We start from the raw sequence: 25890 nt of genomic DNA, 5'->3' as shown, positions 1-25890 counted from the left end.
CAGTAAACGAGATGATGGAATATGTGGCAACAAAGTGCAAGGAGGCAGAGGAAAGTTTTGTTCCCAAGGGAAACGGAAATAATAGGAAGACCAAAACGAGTCCTTGGTTTACCCGAAGGTGTAGGGAGGCAAAAACTAAGTGCAACAGAGAATGGAAAAGGTACAGGAGGCATAGGACCCAGGAAAACAAGGAGATTAGTAGAAGAGCCAGAAACGAGTATGCACAGATAAGGAGGGAGGCCCAGCGACAGTATGAAAACGACATAGCATCGAAAGTCAAATCTGACCCGAAACTGCTGTATAGCCACATTAGGAGGAAGACAACAGTCAAGGACCAGGTGATAAGGCTGAGGAAAGAAGGTGGAGAACTCACAAGAAACGATCAAGAGGTATGTGAGGAGCTCAACACGAGATTTAAGGAAGTATTTACAGTAGAGACAGGAAGGACTCTTGGGGGACAGATCAGATGGGGACACCAGCAAGGAATACACCAACAAGTGTTGGACTACATACATACAGATGAGGAGGAGGTGAAGAAACTGCTAAGGGACATCGATACCTCAAAGGCAATGGGACCAGACAACATCTCCCCGTGGGTCCTTAGAGAGGGAGCAGATATGTTGTGTGTGCCACATACCACAATCTTCAACACATCCCTGGAAACTGGGCAACTACCTGAGGTATGGAAGACGGCAAATGTAGTTCCCATTTTTAAAAAAGGAGACAGAAAAGAGGCACTAAACTATAGACCTGTGTCATTGACGTGTATAGTATGCAAAATTATGGAGAAGATTATCAGGAGGAGAGTGGTGGAGCACCTGGAACGGAACAGGAGTATAAATGCCAACCAGCACAGATTCACGGAAGGCAAATCCTGTGTCACAAACCTTCTGGAGTTTTATGATAAAATAACAGAAGTAAGACAAGAGAGAGAGGGGTGGGTTGATTGCATCTTCTTGGACTGCAAGAAGGCCTTTGACACAGTTCCTCACAAGAGATTAGTGCAGAAGCTAGAGCATCAGGTGCATATAACAGGAAGGGCACTGCAATGGATCAGAGAATACCTGACAGGGAGGCAACAACGAGTCATGGTACGTAATGATGTATCACAGTGGGCACCTGTGACGAGCGGGGTCCCACAGGGGTCGGTCCTAGGACCAGTGCTATTTTTGGTATATGTGAACGACATGACGGAAGGGTTAGACTCAGAAGTGTCCCTGTTTGCAGATGATGTGAAGTTAATGAGGAGAATTAAATCTGATGAGGACCAGGCAGGACTTCAAAGAGACCTGGACAGACTGGACACCTGGTCCAGCAAATGGCTTCTCGAATTTAATCCTGCCAAATGCAAAGTCATGAAGATGGGGGAGGGGCACAGAAGACCACAGACAGAGTATAGGCTAGGTGGCCAAAGACTGCAAACCTCACTCAAGGAGAAAGATCTTGGGGTGAGTATAACACCGAGCATGTCTCCGGAAGCACACATCAATCAGATAACTGCTGCAGCATATGGGCGCCTGGCAAACCTGAGAACAGCATTCCGATACCTTAGTAAGGAATCATTCAAGACACTGTACACCGTGTATGTCAGGCCCATACTGGAGTATGCAGCACCTGTTTGGAACCCGCACTTGATAAAGCACGTCAAGAAACTAGAGAAAGTACAAAGGTTTGCGACAAGGTTAGTTCCAGAGCTAAGGGGAATGTCCTATGAGGAAAGATTAAGGGAAATCGGCCTGACCACACTGGAGGACAGGAGGGTCAGGGGAGACATGATAACGACATATAAAATACTGCGTGGAATAGACAAGGTGGACAAAGACAGGATGTTCCAGGGAGGGGACACAGAAACAAGAGGCCACAATTGGAAGTTGAAGACACAAATGAGTCAGAGAGATAGTAGGAAGTATTTCTTCAGTCATAGAGTTGTAAGGCAGTGGAATAGCCTAGAAAATGACGTAGTGGAGGCAGGAACCATACACAGTTTTAAGACGAGGTTTGATAAAGCTCATGGAGCGGGGAGAGAGAGGGCCTAGTAGCAACCGGTGAAGAGGCGGGGCCAGGAGCTAGGACTCGACCCCTGTAACCACAAATAGGTGAGTACAAATAGGTGAGTACACACACACACACACACACACACACACACACACACACACACACACACACACACACACACACACACACACACACACACACACACACACACACACATTATATGTATGTCGTGCCGAATATGGAGAACTTGCGATCTAGGCTTAAATAGCAACGCTCATCTTGCCATATAGGTCAAGCGAAAATTTGTGTATGCAATAATTTCGCCAAAATCATTCTGAACCTAACGAAAAAAATATATTTCACTGTGTTTGTTTAGTATTAAATTATTGTAAACAAATCTAAAATATATTTAGTTGGGTTAGGCTAAAATAAATTGTTCTTGTTATAATAAGGTTAGGTAAGTTTTCTAAGATTCTTTTGGAGCAAAATTATAAATTTTTACATTAACATTAATGAAAAAAATCTATCTTTAAACGTATAAGAGAACATTTTAGAAAGGACTTAATTTTAAATGAGTTCTTGCTAATTGACCAGTTTTACATATTCGGCACGACATATTTATACTATATATATATATATATATATATATATATATATATATATATATATATATATATATATATATATATATATGATTATCTTTTCAGGAGGAAATTAATAGATCAACAGAGATGAAGTTAGAAAATAGAAAAAATGAGTTAGAACACGATCTGCTAGAAAACAAGGAGGAAATAGATAACGAGATGAAAGCTGGGAAGGAGATAGAAAACGATGAAGAGGAAGAAAACGAAGAGATAGAAACCAGGAGGATTTCCGCTATTTTGGAAATTCGACGGATGAGGCTAGAAAAGGTAAAAATATTTGGGGCTTATTTTTAATATTTAATAAATTCACGTTACTGCTCGTCCTAGTATTTTATTACGACAAGCATTATTTCCCTCACATATCGTCCATTGTCATCGCATATACTAACAAGTGGAAGGTGTCGGTCAGATGACCAAAAGTTCCAGCTGTGGGTCATCACATGACTGTGACCCACTTTGGGTCACAGCCATGTGATGTTTCCTGACAAACTTGACCTAACCAAACCCAACCTAATAATTGTACTGGCCTCAGGTACGTTCAACCATCCTGCTGGATGACCTGCCGACGCTGCAGCAGCTCCTGGAGGAGGACCCGGAGTTAGCTGAGGACGTCTTGCTCAGTGACAATGGTCAGAAATTTTCTTTTCAGAGAACTTTGATGCACCAGCAGTATACTGCTACACTACACTGTGTGAGTTGCATTGTGGGAACACCAGCAGTGTACTGCTACACTGTGTGAGTTACACTGTGGGAACACCAGCAGTGCACTGCTACACTGTGTGAGTTACATTGTGAGAACACCAGCAGTGTACTGCTACACTGTGTGAGTTACACTGTGGGAACACCAGCAGTGTACTGCTACACTGTGTGAGTTAAATTGTGAGAACACCAGCAGTGTACTGCTACACTGTGTGAGTTACATTGTGAGAACACCAGCAGTGTACTGCTACACTGTGTGAGTTACACTGTGGGAACACCAGCAGTGTACTGCTACACTGTGTGAGTTACATTGTGAGAACACCAGCAGTGTACTGCTACACTTTGTGAGTTACATTGTGGGAACATCAGCAGTGTACTGCTACACTGTGTGAGTTACATTGTGGGAACACCAGCAGTGTACTGCTACACTGTGTGAGTTACATTGTGGGAACACCAGCAGTGTACTGCTACACTGTGTGAGTTACATTGTGGGAACACCAGCAGTGTACTGCTACACTGTGTGAGTTACATTGTGGGAACAACTGCAGTGTACTGCTACACTATGTGATATTTACACTGGGAACACCAGCAGTGTGTTGCTAAATTATGTGATAGTTACATTGTGGGAACATCAACATTGTGCTGCTACACTACACTATGTAATAGTTATATTGTGGGAACATCAACATTGTGCTGCTACACTACACTATGTAATAGTTATATTGTGGGAACATCAACATTGTGCTGCTACACTACACTATGTTATAGTTACATTGTGGGAACACCAACATTGTGCTGCTACACTACACTATGTGATAGTTACATTGTGGGAACACCAACATTGTGCTGCTACATTACACTATGTAATAGTTATATTGTGGGAACACCAACATTGTGCTGCTACACTACACTATGTGATAGTTACATTGTGGGAACACCAACATTGTGCTGCTACATTACACTATGTGATAGTTACATTGTGGGAACACCAACATTGTGCTGCTACATTACACTATGTGATAGTTACATTGTGGGAACACCAACATTGTGCTGCTACATTACACTATGTGATAGTTACATTGTGGGAACACCAACATTGTGCTGCTACACTACACTATGTGATAGTTACATTGTGGGAACACCAGCAGTGTGCTGCACCATACTAAGTGATATTTACATACTGGGAACGAAAGATAGCTATGTCCATGAACTTAGGTAGGATAAGAACTCTCAGCCTATATACTGAACTATATACACATATACCCACAGGTGGCGTGTCAGTCCACCTGGCCTCCCAGGTGGGTCGTCCCAGGGTGGTCAGACACCTGATCACCTGTACAGGTGTCAATCCAAACACCACAGACTACTATGGTAAGTCTTCAGTCACCTCTCATATCACTCTGTGACGTGGGTTAACAATGATACCTTCTGCCTTGCCTCAGAGAACTTTCTCTCCTATATGTTGCCGTCTTGCAACATTACATAGCTCCTGACGACGCACGAGAGTGCGAAAGATCTAGAGATAAATATTTCCATCCTCATGTGGCTTTTTCTGCATTGTTAAGATCGCCTGTTTGCGTCTGTTTTATATACATGTTTGAAGACACTTTTGAAAGGGTTATGCAGTGATGAGGGGGGTGAGAATGCTGTTAATTCCGTGTTGTTTATCCAGGGGACACTGCGCTACACATTGCTACGAGGGAGTGCCAGGCGGAGGCAGTGGCAGCTCTACTGGAGTGCCAAGCTGACCACACCATCACAGACCGTCAGGGTAAGAGAGAAACGTCGTTTCTTTGTCATACGAAATATTTAGACATTCCCTTTAAAATGGTCATCAAAGTAAATCATAAAAATAGAATTACTTTGCAACCAAAGAAAAAATCTTCCCTTTGAAAAGTTAGTCTAGAAATGATTTTGTGTGTTAATTCAAACTCATTTCTAAGTAGAAAGATAATACAGGATAATGACTATAATTCTAGTGATTTCTAGGCTCTAAATCTTGTTTTATATGTGTGTACAAACCTAATATTTTACTGAACAGATTTTGGTATTATTTAGGCCCCATTATTTTCTAACATGCGAGTAGCAACGTTGATAGTAAATCTTTAATGGTTATTTTTTTTCGTTAGCAAATTCTTTTTCTTTTAATATAGACGTCATATTGATCAATATTTTTACAACCCATGTAGGATGAATGGCATGAACCGTCGTTCAGTACAGCATTCCCACCATCATTTCTCCCTGATACAGGAGTGATGGTGAGAACGATAATGAGAATGATGAACTAAGACCACAACTTCCCATCATTCTCTTAATTCCTCTGCAGTGTGGGTGCCACCTAGTGACTCCTGAGCTTAGTTCAGGATCCTAGTTTTCGATCCATCTGCACTACGAACAAGCCAAAGTTACCCAATAGATTATTCCATCTATCACGAGCCCCGTCAGGGTGAAGGGTAACAAATACTTCGAGCACAACATTGTAATCTTGTCCTCTCCTACAGTATGGTCAGCAACTTCTGCCTCTCCTGACTCCAGCTCAGCGTTCCTAATCCTTGTTCCACACACTGCATACACCACAAAACGCCCCCTGCGTACATGCTTCTAGTACCTTTCTTAAGAAGCGGACTTCAACCAGTGCTTCCTAACTTTAGTTTTAGCAGTATACCCGCCATTCTATCTACTAGTCAGTCTGACTTTTTGGGGGGCTTATCCTAGGTAATTTGCTCTGTGTATAATAATTGTGCTTATGTATACCTGTCCTAAATAAACTTACTAGGTCGACGGCAACCAGTCTCCTGACCTTAGTTCAGCAATCTAACCTCCATTCCACCTACTAAGTGAACGACAACCAGTGTCTCCTGACCTTAGTTCAACATTCTGACCTTCCACCTGCAGGCTGGACTGCAGCTCAGCTGGCCGCCGCCCTGGGCCACACTACCGTCCTGCAGGAACTGGGCCGCCACGATCCTGAGGTCTTACACCGTCGGGACGTACGGGGGTCTTCTCTCCTGCACTACAGCGCCGCCAATGGGACGGCTGCGACGTCCAGGTGGCTGGTACAGCAAGGTCTGAAGAACTCCCGCAGGAGCTGTGACGGTGTCAGGCCCCATCAGTGTGCCCAGGCCAGAGATAAGACCGATCTGGCGGCCTTCCTGGCTCTCAGTGCCACCAGATATGGTAGTTTGATGGTGAGTGATGGGTAGTGGTATATGCCTTTACCTTTGATGAGTTCCGAGAATTTTTCTGCTCACGGAGCCCGGCCATGGGCCAGGCTTATCTGGTGCTAGCCTGGTCAACCAGGCTGTTGCTAGTGGCGGCCCGCTGCTACACATATCTATCACAGCCTGGCTGATCTGGCACCTGGTGAAGATGTCCGGTTTCCTCTTGAAGACTTCTACACTTGGCCCAAAAATGTTTCTGACATCTTCTGGTAAGATGTTGAATAATCTGAGGCCACGGATGTTGATACAGTGTTCCCTTATTGTGACCACTGCACCCCTGCTTTTCACTGGATTTGGTAGTCATACCTTCACCAAAATACCACTTTCAGGAGTGGTAGAGGCTGGATTCTCCTCCAGAGGACGGAGTATCAAGCCTTCATCACTCCTGAGCATCCAGCACACGGGTATAACGCTTCTCACACATGTTTCCCGATAGATGTGGTGGCTGCTTGGCTGGTGGCCGCTGAGACTCTTGTCACTCAAGATTTACAACTACACCTCAGAGAGCAGACCCCTCAAGATCTGCAATATTGAACAGCTGTTGATACAGGCAGGTGTTCATAATACTTACAAGCCTATTGAACGACAGCAGGTGTCTGACACAATAAAAATTAATAATAATAATAATAACAATAATAATAATATAAATAATAATATAATAATAGTATAATATAAATATTACTTATAATAATAATAATAATAATAATAATAATAATAATAATAATAATAATAATAATAAATAATAATAATAATAAAAATAATAATAATAATAATAATAATAATAATAATAATAATAATAATAATAATAATAATAATAATAATAATAATAATAAATAAAATTATTCACTGACAGATGTACAGAACATCTACAGAACAAGGTGAGTCGAGCTCCAATTTAAGACATGTGTTAGAAGAACATGTGCAGGAGGAGGTGCAGCTGCATGAACGTGTGAACGCTGAAGAACACACACGCAGCCGGGAACCACTGAACACACCCAGACAGCTACACGCAGAACATTTGCATGAAGAACAGCCAGTCAATCCAGAACAGTTGAAGAGACAAGAACATTTGCTTTTAGAAGAACGATTGCGAACAGAACAGAACTTACGAGAAAGTGCAACTGTACAAAGAAAGTTCAATACGCACGAGGTAAATAAAGAACAAATATACAAATATGAACAACTGAATGAACAAGAACAGTTTAAGGAACATGAGCACTTTGAAGAACAAGAACAGTATGAAGATTTTGAACAGTTTGAAGAACAAGAACAGAATGAAGATTTTGAACAGTTTGAAGAACAAGAACAGTATGAAGATTTTGAACAGTTTGAAGAACAAGAACAGTATAAAGATTTTGAACAGTCTGAAGAACAAGAACAGTATGAAGATTTTGAACAGTTTGAAGAACAAGAACAGTATGAAGATTATCAGTTTAAAGAACAGTATGAACATGAACAGTTTAAAGAACAAGGACATTATGAAGAACAGTTTGAACAAGAACAGTTTAAGGAACATGAGCACTTTGAAGAACAAGAACAGCATGAAGAACAGGAACATTTTGAAGAACAAGAACAGTATGAAGAACAAGAACAGGTTAAAGAACGAGAACAGTATGAAGAACAAGAACAGGTTAAAGAACGAGAACAGTATGAAGAACGAGAACAGGTTAAAGAACGAGAACAGTATGAAGAACAAGAACAGGTTAAAGAACGAGAACAGTATGAAGAACAAGAACAGGTTAAAGAACGAGAACAGTATGAAGAACAAGAACAGGTTAAAGAACGAGAACAGTATGAAGAACGGAAACAGGTGATTGTACAAGAACAGCTTTATGAACAAGAACAGTTTCTCGAACAAGAACAGCTGCACAGACAAGAACACTTGAATGAACAAGAACAACTGAACAAAGACCCACTGGAACAAAACACATCTGTGGCTCTAACTCATGAACAGGTAGGTGGTACAAGTGTACCATGGTGGTACAAGTGTACCATGGTGGTACACTTGTACCATGGTGGTACAAGTGTACCATGGTGGTACAAGTGTACCATGGTGGTACAAGTGTACCATGGTGGTACAAGTGTACCATGGTGGTACACTTGTACCATGGTGGTACACTTGTACCATGGTGGTACAAGTGTACCTTGATGATACAAGTGTACCATGATGGTACAAGTGTACCATGATGGTACAAGTGTACCATGATGGTACACTTGTACCATGGTGGTACAAGTGTACCATGATGGTACAAGTGTACCATGATGGTACACTTGTACCATGGTGGTACAAGTGTACCATGATGGTACACTTGTACCATGGTGGTACAAGTGTACCTTGATGATACAAGTGTACCATGATGGTACACTTGTACCATGGTGGTACAAGTGTACCATGATGGTACACTTGTACCATGGTGGTACAAGTGTACCATGATGGTACAAGTGTACCATGATGGTGCAAGTGTACCATGGTGGTACAAGTGTACCATGATGGTACAAGTATAACATGATGGTACAAGTGTACCATGATGGTACAAGTGTACCATGGTGGTACAAGTGTACCATGATGGTACAAGTATAACATGATGGTACAAGTGTACCATGATGGTACAAGTGTACCATGGTGGTACAAGTGTACCATGATGGTACAAGTGTACCATGATGGTACAAGTGTACCATGATGGCACAAGTGTACCATGGTGGTACAAGTGTACCATGGGGGTACAAGTGTACCATGATGGTACAAGTATAACATGATGGTACAAGTGTACCATGATGGTACAAGTGTACCATGGTGGTACAAGTGTACCATGATGGTACAAGTATAACATGATGGTACAAGTGTACCATGATGGTACAAGTGTACCATGGTGGTACAAGTGTACCATGATGGTACAAGTGTACCATGATGGTACAAGTGTACCATGGTGGTACAAGTGTACCATGGGGGTACAAGTGTACCATGATGGCACAAGTGTACCATGGTGGTACAAGTGTACCATGATGGTACAAGTGTACCATGATGGTACACTTGTACCATGGTGGTACAAGTGTACCATGATGGTACACTTGTACCATGGTGGTACAAGTGTACCTTGATGATACAAGTGTACCATGATGGTACACTTGTACCATGGTGGTACAAGTGTACCATGATGGTACACTTGTACCATGGTGGTACAAGTGTACCATGATGGTACAAGTGTACCATGGTGGTACAAGTGTACCATGATGGTACAAGTATAACATGATGGTACAAGTGTACCATGATGGTACAAGTGTACCATGGTGGTACAAGTGTACCATGATGGTACAAGTATAACATGATGGTACAAGTGTACCATGATGGTACAAGTGTACCATGGTGGTACAAGTGTACCATGATGGTACAAGTGTACCATGATGGTACAAGTGTACCATGATGGTACAAGTGTACCATGGTGGTAGAAGTGTACCATGGGGGTACAAGTGTACCATGATGGCACAAGTGTACTATGGTGGTACAAGTGTACCATGATGGTACAAGTGTACCATGGTGGCACAAGTGTACCATGGTGGTACAAGTGTACCATGGTGGTACAAGTGTACCATGGTGGTACAAGTGTACCATGATGGTACAAGTGTACCATGGTGGTACAAGTGTACCATGGTGGTACAAGTGTACCATGATGGTACAAGTGTACCATGGTGGTACAAGTGTACCATGATGGTACAAGTGTACCATGGTGGTACAAGTGTACCATGATGGTACAAGTGTACCATGATGGTACAAGTGTACCATGGTGGTACAAGTGTACGATGGTGGTACAAGTGTACCATGGTGGTACAAGTGTACCATGGTGGTACAAGTGTACCATGGTGGTACAAGTGTACCATGATGGCACAAGTGTACCATGATGGTACAAGTGTACCATGGTGGTACAAGTGTACCATGGTGGTACAAGTGTACCATGATGGTACAAGTGTACCATGGTGGTACAAGTGTACCATGGTGGTACAAGTGTACCATGGTGGTACAAGTGTACCATGATGGTACAAGTGTACCATGATGGTACAAGTGTACCATGGTGGTACAAGTGTACGATGGTGGTACAAGTGTACCATGGTGGTACAAGTGTACCATGGTGGTACAAGTGTACCATGATGGCACAAGTGTACCATGATGGTACAAGTGTACCATGGTGGTACAAGTGTACCATGGTGGTACAAGTGTACCATGATGGTACAAGTGTACCATGATGGTACAAGTGTACCATGATGGTACAAGCGTACCATGATGGTACAAGCGTACCATGATGGTACAAGCGTACCATGATGGTACAAGTGTACCATGATACAAGTGTACCATGATGGTACAAGCGTACCATGATGGTACAAGTGTACCATGATGGTACAAGTGTACCATGATGGTACAAACGTACCATGATGGTACAAGCGTACCATGATGGTACAAGCGCACCATGATGGTACAAGCGCACCATGGTGGTACAAATGTACCATGGTGGTACAAGTGTACCATGGTGGTACAAGTGTACAATGGTGGTACAAGTGTACCATGATGGTACAAGTGTACCATGATGGTACAAGTGTACCATGATGGTACAAGTGTACCATGATGGTACAAGCGTACCATGGTGGTACAAGTGTACCATGATGGTACAAGTGTACCATGGTGGTACAAGTGTACCATGATGGTACAAGTGTACCATGGTGGTACAAGTGTACCATGATGGTACAAGTGTACCATGGTGGTACAAGTGTACCATGATGGCACAAGTGTACCATGATGGTACAAGTGTACCATGATGGTACAAGTGTACCACGGTGGTACAAGTGTACCATGGTGGTACAAGTGTACCATGGTGGTACAAGTGTACCATGATGGTACAAGTGTACCATGGTGGTACAAGTGTACCATGATGGTACAAGTGTACCATGATGGTACAAGTGTACCATGGTGGTACAAGTGTACCATGATGGTACAAGTGTACCATGATGGTACAAGTGTACCATGATGGTACAAGTGTACCATGGTGGTACAAGTGTACCATGATGGTACAAGTGTACCATGGTGGTACAAGTGTACCATGATGGTACAAGTGTACCATGATGGTACAAGTGTACCATGATGGTACAAGTGTACCATGATGGTACAAGTGTACCATGATGGTACAAGTGTACCATGATGGTACAAGTGTACCATGATGGTACAAGTGTACCATGGTGGTACAAGTGTACCATGATGGTACAAGTGTACCATGATGGTACAAGTGTACCATGATGGTACAAGTGTACCATGATGGTACAAGTGTACCATGATGGTACAAGTGTACCATGGTGGTACAAGTGTACGATGGTGGTACAAGTGTACCATGGTGGTACAAGTGTACCATGGTGGTACAAGTGTACCATGGTGGTACAAGTGTACCATGATGGCACAAGTGTACCATGATGGTACAAGTGTACCATGGTGGTACAAGTGTACCATGGTGGTACAAGTGTACCATGATGGTACAAGTGTACCATGATGGTACAAGTGTACCATGATGGTACAAGCGTACCATGATGGTACAAGCGTACCATGATGGTACAAGCGTACCATGATGGTACAAGCGTACCATGATGGTACAAGTGTACCATGATACAAGTGTACCATGATGGTACAAGCGTACCATGATGGTACAAGTGTACCATGATGGAACAAGTGTACCATGATGGTACAAACGTACCATGATGGTACAAGCGTACCATGATGGTACAAGCGCACCATGATGGTACAAGCGCACCATGGTGGTACAAATGTACCATGGTGGTACAAGTGTACCATGGTGGTACAAGTGTACCATGGTGGTACAAGTGTACCATGATGGTACAAGTGTACCATGATGGTACAAGTGTACCATGATGGTACAAGTGTACCATGATGGTACAAGCGTACCATGGTGGTACAAGTGTACCATGATGGTACAAGTGTACCATGGTGGTACAAGTGTACCATGATGGTACAAGTGTACCATGGTGGTACAAGTGTACCATGATGGTACAAGTGTACCATGGTGGTACAAGTGTACCATGATGGCACAAGTGTACCATGATGGTACAAGTGTACCATGATGGTACAAGTGTACCATGATGGCACAAGTGTACCATGAGGGTACAAGTGTACCATGATGGTACAAGTGTACCACGGTGGTACAAGTGTACCATGGTGGTACAAGTGTACCATGATGGTACAAGTGTACCATGGTGGTACAAGTGTACCATGATGGTACAAGTGTACCATGATGGTACAAGTGTACCATGGTGGTACAAGTGTACCATGATGGTACAAGTGTACCATGATGGTACAAGTGTACCATGATGGTACAAGTGTACCATGATGGTACAAGTGTACCATGGTGGTACAAGTGTACCATGATGGTACAAGTGTACCATGGTGGTACAAGTGTACCATGATGGTACAAGTGTACCATGATGGTACAAGTGTACCATGATGGTACAAGTGTACCATGATGGTACAAGTGTACCATGATGGTACAAGTGTACCATGATGGTACAAGTGTACCATGGTGGTACAAGTGTACCATGATGGTACAAGTGTACCATGGTGGTACAAGTGTACCATGGTGGTACAAGTGTACCATGATGGTACAAGTGTACCATGATGGTACAAGTGTACCATGATGGTACAAGTGTACCATGATGGTACAAGTGTACCATGATGGTACAAGTGTACCATGGTGGTACAAGTGTACCATGGTGGTACAAGTGTACCATGGTGGTACAAGTGTACCATGGTGGTACAAGTGTACCATGGTGGTACAAGTGTACCATGATGGTACAAGTGTACCATGATGGTACAAGTGTACCATGATGGTCACAAATTACAAATTTAAATTTGTAAATCACAAATGTAGTTAATTTCAGTGTTTTTATTTTTATTCTTGCATAATTTTGTTGTAGTTATATATTCTTAATTTTTATTCCTACAATAAATTAATTTTGGGAATTCCTCGGAGGATATATATATATATATATATATATATATATATATATATATATGTATATATATATATATATATATATATATATATATATATATATATGTCGTGCCGAATATGTAAAACTGGTTAATTAACAAAAACTCATTTAAAATTAAGCCCTTTCTAAAATTTTCTCTTATACGTCTAAAGATATATTTTTTTCATTAATGTTAATGTAAAAATTTTTAATTTTGCTCCAAAAGAATCTTAGAAAACTTACCTAACCTTATTATAACAAGAGCAATTTATTTTAGCTTTACCCAACTAAATATATTTTAGATTTGTTTACAATAATTTAATACTAAACAAACCCTGTGATATATATTTTTTTCGTTTGGTTCAGAATGATTTTGGCGAAATTATTACATACACAAATTTTTACTTGTTCTATATGGCAAGATGAGCGTTGCTATTTAAGCCAAGATCGCAAGTTCTCCATATTCGGCACGACATATATATATATATATATATATATATATATATATATATATATATATATATATATATATATTACCCTGCTCACACTCCAACAGATCGTCAGGTCCCAAGTACCATTCGTCTCCATTCACTCCTATCTAACACGCTCACGCACGCTTGCTGGAAGTCCAAGCCCCTCGCCCACAAAACCTCCTTTACCCCCTCTCTCCAACCCTTTCGAGGACGACCCCTACCCCGCCTTCCTTCCCCTATAGATTTATATGCTTTCCATGTCACTCTACTTTGATCCATTCTCTCTAAATGACCAAACCACCTCAACAACCCCTCTTCTGCCCTCTGACTAATACTTTTATTAACTCCACACCTTTTCCTAATTTCCACACTCCGAATTTTCTGCATAATATTTACACCACACATTGCCCTCAAACAGGACATCTCCACTGCCTCCAACCATCTCCTCGCTGCTGCATTTACCACCCAAGCTTCACACCCATATAAGAGTGTTGGTACTACTATACTTTCATACATTCCCTTCTTTGCCTCCATAGATAATGTTTTTTTACTCCACATATACCTCAACGCACCACTCACCTTTTTCCCTCATCAATTCTATGATTAACCTCATCCTTCATAAATCTTTCCGCCGACACGTCAACTCCCAAGTATCTGAAAACATTCACTTCTTCCATACTCTTCCACCCCAATTTGATATCCAATTTTTCTTTATCTAAATCATTTGATACCCTCATCACCTTACTCTTTTCTATGTTCACTTTCAACTTTCTACCTTTACACACATTCCCAAACTCATCCACTAACCTTCGCAATTTTTCTTTAGAATCTCCCATAAGTACAGTATCATCAGCAAAAAGTAACTGTGTCAATTCCCATTTTGAATTTGATTCCCCATAATTTAATCCCACCCCTCTCCCGAACACCCTAGCATTTACTTCCTTTACAACCCCATCTATAAATATATTAAACAACCATGGTGACATTACACATCCCTGTCTAAGACCTACTTTTACCGGGAAGTATTCTCCCTCTCTTCTACACACCCTAACCTGAGCCTCAATATCCTCATAAAAACTCTTAACAGCATTTAGTAACTTACCACCTATTCCATATACTTGCAACATCTGCCACATTGTTCCTCTATCCACTCTATCATATGCCTTTTCTAAATCCATAAATGCAATAAAAACTTCCCTACCTTTATCTAAATACTGTTCACATATATGCTTCAATGTAAACACTTGATCTACACATCCCCTACCCACTCTGAAGCCCCCTTGCTCATCCGCAATCCTACATTCTGTCTTACCTCTAATTCTTTCAATTATAACCCTACCATACACTTTTCCTGGTATACTCAGTAAACTTATTCCTCTATAATTTTTACAATCTCTTTTGTCCCCTTTCCCTTTATATAAAGGGACTATACATGCTATCCGCCAATCCCTAGGTACCTTCCCCTCTTTCATACATTTATTAAACAAAAGTACCAACCACTCCAACACTATATCCCCCCCCCTGCTTTTAACATTTCTGTCATGATCCCATCAGTTCCAGCTGCTTTACCCCCTTTCATTCTACGTAATGCCTCACGTACCTCCCCCACACTTACATTCTGCTCTTCTTCACTCCTAAAAGATGGTATACCTCCCTGACCAGTGCATGAAATTACCACCTCTCCTTCTTCCTCAACATTTAAAAGTTCCTCAAAATACTCTCGCCATCTACCTAATACCTCCATCTCACCATCTGCTAACTCCCCTACTCTGTTTTTAACTGATTAATTTATACTTTCCCTAGGCTTTCTTAACTTGTTTAACTCACTTCAAATTTTTTTCTTATTTTCATTAAAATTTCTTGACAGTGCCTCTCCCACTCTCTCATCTGCTCTCCTTTTGCACTCTCTCACCACTCTCTTCACCTTTCTTTTACTCTCCATATACTCTGCTCTTCTTATAACACTTCTGCTTTGTAAAAACCTCTCATAAGCTACCTTTTTCTCTTTTATCACACCCTTTACTTCATCATTCCACCAATTACTCCTCTTTCCTCCTGCCCCCACCCTCCTATAACCACAAACTTCTGCCCCACATTCTAATGCTGCATTTTTTAAACTATTCCAACCCTCTTCAACCCCCTCCCCCCCACTACTCATCTCTGCACTAGCCCACCTTTCTGCCAATAGTCGCTTATATCTCACCCGAGGGATATGTTGTGTATCTTTATATGTATATGCTTCTAAACTTTTGTATTCTGAGCACCTCTGCAAAAACAGTGATAATGTGTGAGTGTGGTGAAAGTGTTGAATGCTGAAAGTATTTTCTTTTTGGGGATTTTCTTTCTTTTTTGGGGTCACCCTGCCTCGGTGGGAGACGGCCGACTTGTTGAAAAAAAAAATTATATATATATATATATATATATATATATATATATATATATATATATATATATATATATATATATATATATATATATATATATAGGTTAGTCGATAGGTTTTGAGACTGTTAATCAGCCAACTTTTCCTCAGTGTGTGAGTATGGTAACAGCCATGGTGAACTGCCTCTACCATACTAGACCAATCAGGCAGTTCTTCTCCCATTCCTTACACAGGTGAGTTCTCATTAACCAGCCACCATGACCCACCTCACTCCCTCATAACTCTTGAAACTAAGTTAAAAGGCACGTAAGTTCCCCGGTTTTCTAATATGTTCATTTTTTTCCCCTATAATCTACCTTGTCCATAATTACTATCACATTTGTTTTGCCTGTTTCGTAAGATGAAGTCCAGGATCTTTCCTTAACTCATGGTATAACTTAACAAATCTTTGATGATAATTGTGTTGTAGAGGTCTGAACTTTGTTGTAGAGGTCTGAACTTTGCTCTGACCTACAACACAATTGAATTAAAGAAAGATCCTGGACTTCACCTTACGAAACAGATAAAACAAATGCTAGAGTAATTATGGACAAGTTAGATTATAGTGGAAAATGAACGTTTTTAGAAGACAAGGGTACTTAAGTGCCCCTTAAGGCAAACGTTGGGTAACTAATAATAATAATAATGGCATTAAAACTGATAATGTTCAGTAAAGATACCAATAAAACAACGATAAAAAATAAAGAAATTTTACTATCTCCCTCAGGCAGGAGCAGAGTGACGAGGCAGCCAGGCTCACTGAAGACTTCGTCAGGGTGATAGAGACTCTCAACTCCGGCAGGAAAGTTCAACCTGCTGTCCTCAGTATGATGGTGCGTATTGTGTATGGAGGTGTTAATTATAACCAGGGGCGGATCTTCTACGAAAATAATAAAACTTAAACAAAGCCCATAATTCCGGAAGGGCCGCAGAAGCGACTTTATTCCATATTGCTTATAAATTTGGGGTCTACTGTATAAGAAGGGGTTCTGAAGGGGCTGCCATAACAGTTCAAGCTTCAGGGACCGGAAAAAGGTAGGTACGCTACTGATTATAACGATTATAACCTTGAGTTTTAAAGGGGTGGATCGAAGTGGGACCGAAACGTCATGGTAAGCTTCTCTTTCCTATGTTTGGGTTATTTGTATATTGTTTCAGTCACTATATTGTGCCTTTCTCATCTTCAGCGGAAGGCCTCGGTCAGATGACTAAATGTTGCAGCGGCGTGTCATCATATGACTAAGACCCTCGTCAGGAAACACTTGTTCCGTTTCCTGATAAACCTGTTTCCTGACGAATCTAATATAATCTTGCATGTCACTATAATGGTGCGTACTGCAAGGGATTTGTGGATATTTGTCGAGTATGGTGCTCTGAGAGTAGCAGTGTATATATAAACTTGGGGAGTGGGGGTGTACATTCGCTGAAAGTTTGCCTTAATCTCTATTTTAGAGATTAAAGTGTCCATGACTGGTGAACAGGTGACATGCAGCCCGACTCTCGTGCTTTAAGCCTAATAATCCAAGAAACTAGACTGCATATCACAGTACATGTATATATATGTACTCCGAGAAACGACTATTTCTCATTATATAGACACCGAAGAGATCTTTCAATGCATATACACCGAGAGAGAAATATTTCTCTCATTTTCAGAAGTATATCCCTTTCATTCCTTTATACTCCTTCAGGCGACGCTCGAGTCCTACAACGCCTCCTTCGACAATGTGAGTCAAGAGGACGCCCAAGGAATGTTGGAGGACCTACTGCAGCTTCTGCACCTGGATCTTCTTCAGGTAATTAGACAGGCGGTTCCTCACTCCTGTGGGATGTTCCCCACTTCTGCGGGAGTCTCTCAAATAGGAATGAGGAACATCGTCACTGGATTAATTTTAATAACACAAGAATAGATGAGACCTGCAGTACGTCTTCTGTTTGTAAGTTGAATAATAATATAATTCATGTTAAACTCTAAACCCACTCAGCGCAAGGCATGATGGAGGCTTGATTCTCCGTCTGGTGAAGCGAGACAGACACGCATTATATTTCTACTCGCCTAGATCATTTATAGGTTGAAACGCCAGCATCTGTTCTCCAAGGCTCCTCAGCCAAGTACCAACAGATATCAGTAACACTGCCAGAACAGAAGAAGGAGTTCTCGAGATGAAACTAGATCCGTAGCTGCTATAGATCATTCAGAAGGTTATAGGGGCTGCGCAGGTCGGCTTGTCGTGCCTTCAGGAAGTTTGGTCGTTGAAATAGCAACAATTACGTCACAACCTTACACAACACACATCGTGGGACCGTGGTACAAGCTATCCACGTGCACAAGGAAAAGAAATAAAGATACCTGTTTCCTTCTAGGACAGAGGCCATCTTCAGCTCCATGAGGAGTCGTAGGTGCCATGTGAAGTCATTGGTACCATGTGGGGTTGTAGTTGTCGCTGTTTATTGTACTTTTATGTTGGTCTCTTACGATGCAAGTTAACTATGTAGTGGGCTGAGACCAGTGCAAGACTTCAGGCATACAACCAAAAAAATTCGTCTTATCGAGCTTTACTACCTCTCGTTCTCCCAGGCACTGTATGACCCGGCCAGGTTTAGCAGTTCCCCAGAATAAGAATAATAATATACAGATTTCTGCAGACGAGTGCCGAAGTCTCGATCCTACATCTGATAATCGCGAGACATATACACTACCTAAGCTATTCACCAAGACTGTATACATCTTGTGTGTGTGTTGTGGATGGTTGTGACAATAGTGAAATGCAACTTTTACGACCCTCGTGTAGTAAATAGGCTTTAAAAACTCAATTAACCAACTTTAACCACGTGGCATGAAGCCTTAATAACCTTTTCAACAGTCTTTAAAAAACAATTAGCCTTAACCTTAATCACGTTACAACAGTTTAAAACATAAACCAACCTGTATACACTTAGGTGCTCCTCCTGCAGAAACAGTCATCCAACAACAGCAGTTCAGAAGATGAGGAGGCTGATGACTCTACCGTCATCTCCGAGGTCTTCCAGGGCATTCATCGCTCCTTCGTCACTTGCCTGGCCACCAACACCATCCTCAGCACCAGCTCCGACACCTTCAGCGCCGTCAGCGTCTCGCCAAACCCTCCTGCAGGAGACTCGCACCTTCAGGTGGGTCTTAACACATTCTCCTCCAGGTTAAAATTCTTCAGGGCTCTGACGAGCTCGTGATCCGAGTAATTGGAGCTAGGCTTCTCTTCGGTTCAAAGTATAGAACTTCACAAATCTCTAATTATCACACGCAATAATAATAATAATAATGTAGATAAATTAGACACATATGCAACTCTTGGGTATCTTTATTGAGGAAACGTTTCGCCACACAGTGGCTTCATCAGTCCATACGTAGGAGAAACTTGAAGAACAGGAGGAGAATGAGGTAATCAGTCCCTCAACCTTGAGTCGATGTGTTCAGTCCATCAATCTTGAATAGAATACGGCATATCAGCGGAGAAGCAGCTTATAAACCGTATGGCAGGAGAGGTGCAGCAGTCATAGGTCGTGTCACATTTGTTCAATGTGGAAGTAGGTCGTGCCCAAGAATTAGGCAAGCGAAGAATTCCTAAGTATTAAGATCTTAATACTGATGAAGCCACTGTGTGGCGAAACGTTTCCTCAATAAAGATACCCAAGAGTTGCATATGTGTCTAATTTATCAACATGTCGGTTCTCTGAACCATTCATCTACAAATAATAATGTAATAATAGCAATAATAAGAATAATAATAATAAACTAGTAAATGTTATTTGCTATTAATTAACAACTTAAAGTAACTATAATATGTGTAAAGTTAGGAATGTGTGGCTTAGGTCGTTCAGAAATGCACGAACTGAAACGGGATGAAAAATTAGCAATGCTTCATGAAATTCCATCGAGTCACTGACACAGATAATAGTTTTTTTTATTAGATTTTGGCCCTGAGGGGGAAGTTGCAGGGCAAGCTTTCCACTGGAGCGACATTTCACCCCTTGTTGAGCTTTATCCCATCATGTTCCGCTCCGTCAAAGCTTCAAGTTATTCAGTTTCATGGGCAACACACATACGCAACATTTAGCTATCCTGACTGTCGAAACGCTTCGCCTGCCCAGCAGGCTTCTTCAGTCGAGAAAGAATAAAAAGCCACAATACTGTCACTGGAACAATACACAAATAACCGACACACAGGAGAGACTTATGACGACGTTTCGCTCCGACTTGGACCATAAACTAGTCACGTGAATAATTAATGGTCCAAGTTGGACTGAAACACTATCAAAAGTCTCTCCTATTTGTGGGTTATTTGTGTATTCTTCAGTTGAATAAAGACGATTATAACACTTGACACTTTACATGTAATTTAGAGTCAAAATCATCAACTCGACTTGACAGAGGTTGGTTAGTTTTTTTTTTTTTTTAACCTAATAGAATGATTCACGAAATCGTAATAACACAATTATAAATAAACCACGAAGTGGTTAACGAACTAGAATGTGAGTTTTAGGATTCAACCGCCATGGGTACAAACCCCCACCCGTTCCATAGTTCAATGGGATGGTTTGTTGTTTCCTGTTGCTGGGGCGTCAGTACCGTCCCTTAGTCCAACATGAATTATTGTTCCCTGCTACAGGAGATGATGGAGCGTCAGTACCGTCCCTTAGTCTAAGATAATTAATTGTTGTTTCCTGCTACAGGAGCTGCTGGAGCGTCAGTACCGTCCCCATATGGTGTTGTGGGAGTGTTGGAAGTGTGGGAAGCAACACCAGTGTTCCCGTTTTCGTGTCATTATCAAACTCCCGCAGGTCCTCGTTGTGAAGCTCTCATGGTAAGCTGACATCACATGACGAGGAACTCACACTCTCCAGGGTAGCATTTACCAGACGTTTAGATCCCAGAAGGACCGAAACGCCTTTCGAAAACTTCCTCTCTTTCTCAACTGCTCATCGAGCTGGGGTTTTTTTTTCTTGGGGGGGGGGTCGAGACTCAGCTCCTCATTGTGGATTATTGATGAATTACAATGGTTATATCATTTTATGAATCTGATAGTTATAATTATAACCATTATGACATTATGACCCGCCACCATTCAGTGGCGGGTCATCATATGACTAAGACCCGCGTCAGGAAACACTTGTCCTGTTTCCTGACGAACCTTACCTAACCTAGATAAATTGTTCAGATACAATGCTGAAGTTTTCATTCTTCTTGACCTCACGTCATCCTAAACAAAATTAATGTTTTGTGTTTTAAATGGGGTTTAGAACCTAGCTGATGTAGACCAGTGGATGATAAACCGTCATCTCACAAGAACGGTGTCCGGGCGACTCTTGTCCTCTTTCCTGACGAATAAAACACCACCTCACACTTCATCAAGAGCACTGTCTTAATCCATTGTTTTCAAAATGGGATGGAAATTCCAACACCGATAAGCCACTGCACCTGTGATTGTTATTAAGGATTAAGCAACCACTGGCTTACCTATGCTGGCTATTCCACTACCACCATCCCTAACCTCCCTACCACCATTCCTAGCATCAATACCGCGATACACAACCTCACCACCACCATTCTTAACCTCGATACCTTTCGTAACCTTTCTTCTCCCCTCTAGGCCTACCAGAAAGAGATCAGATACTACGCAGGAGGAAGTGACCTTTCCATCTAGCATCAACCTGACTCCCTTCATGAAGAATACTGGCCAGGAGTGAGTCTACTCAATGCTTACTGATGTATTTACCAATGTTTAGGCTAAGTGTGATTTTTTAAGGAAGAACAAGTCAGTCATATATTTAGGATGACTGAATCAGTCGAGTGTTTACGGTGATTGTGAATCAGTCGAATGGTTAAAAGTTAGGCATTAAATACTAAGAGAATACAGACTGAGGTGCAGTAATCTAGTGTTTGTTGAAGTTTATGTCATAGTTGAAGATTTTTATGGGAGATTTTAATGTTTAAATGAAGTGAATGTATATATATATATATATATATATATATATATATATATATATATATATATATATATATACACACTGTATATGCGTGTGTGTGTCTCTAACTTTTCTTTTTCCCGTCTCGCGCGTCAGAATTTCCACCTATAGGCTGTACGCTGCGTGTGGTGACCAGGACGGCAGCTTTAGCGCCTACTGTAGGAAGAGGAACTCGTGGTATGCCTACCAGGGCGCGGTCATCCGGCAGACCAGCCTCCCCAAGGCTTTATCCGGCAGGCGAGCCAGACTCCTCTTCTACGACACGCAAAGTGAAGGTTCCCAGATGACCACTGCCCTGAGAGGGCTGGAATGAGTGCACAGTGTACTGCCAGGCTGTTGTCGAAAGCAGCAGCCGGGGTAGATGTAAAAACTGGGTTAAAAAGACATGCTTAGTGTGAGCCAGTTAGCTTGCTACAGTGTTCATCTGTTCTTACGTTCTGCTGGACTACGTTCCCTTGGCAGAATGAACTGTTGTGAATATGGTATACATATATAGCAGTTAGGTATCTGTAATCCGAAACGTTTCGCCTACACAGTAGGCTTCTTTAGTCGAATACACAGGCAACTGTTAATTGGAATCGACGTCTGTCAAAATCTTCATCTAGTGGTAAAGATTTTGACAGCTGGAGAAGCACTGTAGAAACAGTCACCCAAAACACTGGCAGTGTCAACACTGCCAGTGTTTCCGTGAACTATATTGAGGCCCCAGTAACACGACCCCTTAATACTTGCTATTTATGTAGAAATCCATTATTAAATCTATAATTTTCCTTGTACAGCTGTAGTGTTATGTATTATATATATTGTTATATAATGCTACATACACTGAGATTTAACAAAGCTCCTGGCTAGCAAGACACAGCTTGGAAAATAAAGTATTCACAACTCTGGCAATGTTTACATGTACTATGAGACACCTCCGCTGTTTCATCTTATTTATAGAAAATTCTAAATGTAAAAATAGAATATGTCTGTTTAAATAGGAAAACTGAGGAATTAATTCTCATTGTGGAAAATTGCATTTATCTGAATGTAACTCATTATGTACATAACAGTAAATGATAACAAAGATAATTATTATTTATCAGTTACATAGACAAGTAGGAATTTGGGACACCTAGGTCACAAAAATGTCCCCCTTCGATACCTACCACTGTCATATCCACAAATTGCTCTAGACCTATTAATTACAAATGAAATATGCATCAACAAGAATTCTGGTAAATATATAAGTTTGTGGACTGTATATTAAAAATAATAAATGATTGTATATATACACATATACATAACAGAAGGAAAATATCTTAAAATCACTCACCAATTTGACTGGAGATTAGGTTGTATCATATCTAACTCCTGTCTAAAATTTATGAAGAAACTGGTCAGAATCTAACAAAATAAGACACTTAGCTGGAGTAATATCCTGTTTCCGTCTAATTAGAGTCTTGTCCCTTCGCCTGATATCTCAAGTTATGCAGGAATGCACATCCAACAATTTCGTCTCCTATTTGAGAGGTGTCAGCCCAATTTTAACCTCTAGAGCACGAAAATTCTTCCCAATATTCACTAACGTTTGTGTCCAATTCAACTATGGCGAGTCTCTTCTGCACAGGCGCCGAATTTTTTCCCATATTTTATAACATAAATTTTTATTAAATACAGTATGGCCATCTATTTACATATAACTACTGTATTTCTGGAAAATATATACAGTATTTTCCACACTCATTATTAACGTTAATATTTTAAAAATATTAAAGAGAGTCTAAGGAGCAAATCGCAAATACACAACACATTTAATGAGATTTTTGACACGGTCTTTCAGCCACCAGATTTTGAATACGTGGACACTAGCTAGAGATACAGCATCAGTCTGTCTCTGGGAGGGAGTGATGGAAATATACAGATCAATCAACCTCCGGAATTTCTATCTCCATGTGGGTTAGTACTGAGCATTGACAAGTGTTTATTACACTTTAGTTATTCAGGTTTAGCAAAATTTAGCTACTTTTAAGTGGAATTTTACATTTTGACTGACACAGTTACCACTTACGACATTTTGACCTATATGGTGTGGAAAATACTGTACATATTTTTCAGAAATACAGTAGTTATATGTAAATAGATAGCCATACTGTATTTAATAAAATTTATGTTATCGAAAACGGGAAGCTGCACATGCGCAGAAGGACAGTCGCCATTTTTTATTTTGAATTGAGTAACATACATTAATAAGGGGAAGAATTTTTCGTGCTCTAGAGGTTAAATTTGGGCTGACACCTCTCAAATAGGAGCCTAAATTGTTGGATGTGCATTCCTGCATAATTTGAGTATCAGGCGACAGGACAGGACAACTCCAGGAACCTCAGATAAGCTGTCTAATTTATGTTTAAATTCTGGCCAGTAAATTTTTCATAAATGTAGGCAAAAGGGGGGGTCCTGTACATGACACATTAATCTCCAGTCAAATTGGTGAGTGTTATGATTAAGATATATTCTCCTTCTGTTGTGGAAAATTACATTTTGCTGAATGTATCATTATATACATAACAGTAAATGAACATAGATAATTATTATTTATCAGTTAGACAAGTAGGAATTTGGGACACCTAGGTCGCAAAAAATGTCCCCTTCGATACCTACCACTGTCATATCCACAAGTTGCTCTGGACCCATTAATTAAATGAAATATACATCACCAGGAATGTTGGTAAATATATAAATTTGTGGACTGTATATTAAAATTAAAAAAGGATTACAGTATATACACACATTTACATAACAGAAGGAAAATATCTTATTATCACTCACCAATTTGACTGGAGATTAATGTGTATCATACTCAGAAAACCTCACTGTCTATCTATGAAAATAACACTGGCCAGGTTACTACATAAGACTTATCTGAGGTTCCTGGAGCTGTCTTGTCCAGTCGTCTGATATCTCAAGTTATGCAGTAATGCACATCCAACAATTTCGCCTCCTATTTGAGAGGTGTCAACCCAATTTTAACCTCTAGAGCACGAAAATTCTTCACATTATTAACTAACGTCTTACTCCATTCAAACAAAATGGCGACCGTCCTCTTTTTTTAAAAAATACACTTTTATTAAATACAATATAGGGCATCTATTTACCTATAAATTACCGTATTTCCGGAAAATATACAGTATTTTCCACATCTGTTATATAAAGGTGTATATATAAATATATATAAATATATATATATATATATATATATATATATATATATATATATATATATATATATATATCATTTATTAATTTTAATATACAGTCCACAAACATATATTTACCAGAATTCCTGGTGTATGTACATTTTATTTGTAAGTAATAGGTCCAGAGCAACTTGTGGATATGACAGTGGTAGGTATCGAAGGGGGACATTTTTT

At 40.7% G+C, this 25890-nt stretch overlaps 1 protein-coding gene across 4 annotated transcripts in view; it reads left to right on the top strand.

Moving 5' to 3' along the window:
- The window catches only part of LOC128686895 (uncharacterized), a 32688-nt gene extending 9323 nt beyond the window's left edge, over window positions 1-23365 (top strand). For 3 of the 4 annotated variants that reach the window (XM_070082552.1, XM_070082555.1, XM_070082554.1), the window contains 14 exons: window positions 2703-2906; window positions 3172-3268; window positions 4608-4709; window positions 5011-5109; window positions 6234-6526; window positions 6996-7109; window positions 7413-8513; window positions 16586-16668; window positions 17202-17307; window positions 18166-18270; window positions 19415-19624; window positions 21185-21315; window positions 22102-22194; window positions 22574-23365. In XM_070082552.1, the coding sequence (XP_069938653.1) occupies window positions 2703-2906; window positions 3172-3268; window positions 4608-4709; window positions 5011-5109; window positions 6234-6526; window positions 6996-7109; window positions 7413-8513; window positions 16586-16668; window positions 17202-17307; window positions 18166-18270; window positions 19415-19624; window positions 21185-21315; window positions 22102-22194; window positions 22574-22790 (2955 nt within the window). In that variant the 3' untranslated portion in view covers window positions 22791-23365. The remainder of the gene's footprint in view (window positions 1-2702; window positions 2907-3171; window positions 3269-4607; window positions 4710-5010; window positions 5110-6233; window positions 6527-6995; window positions 7110-7412; window positions 8514-16585; window positions 16669-17201; window positions 17308-18165; window positions 18271-19414; window positions 19625-21184; window positions 21316-22101; window positions 22195-22573) is intronic. The other variant, XM_070082553.1, reaches the window with a different exon arrangement.
- The last annotated feature ends 2525 nt before the right edge of the window (window positions 23366-25890 follow it).

This window comes from Cherax quadricarinatus, chromosome 7, assembly GCF_038502225.1.
Source record: "Cherax quadricarinatus isolate ZL_2023a chromosome 7, ASM3850222v1, whole genome shotgun sequence".
In the NCBI taxonomy this organism is placed as follows: Eukaryota; Metazoa; Arthropoda; class Malacostraca; order Decapoda; family Parastacidae; genus Cherax; species Cherax quadricarinatus.
Note: the sequence above shows the minus strand (reverse complement) of the source record. Positions and strands in the feature narration are given on the sequence as shown.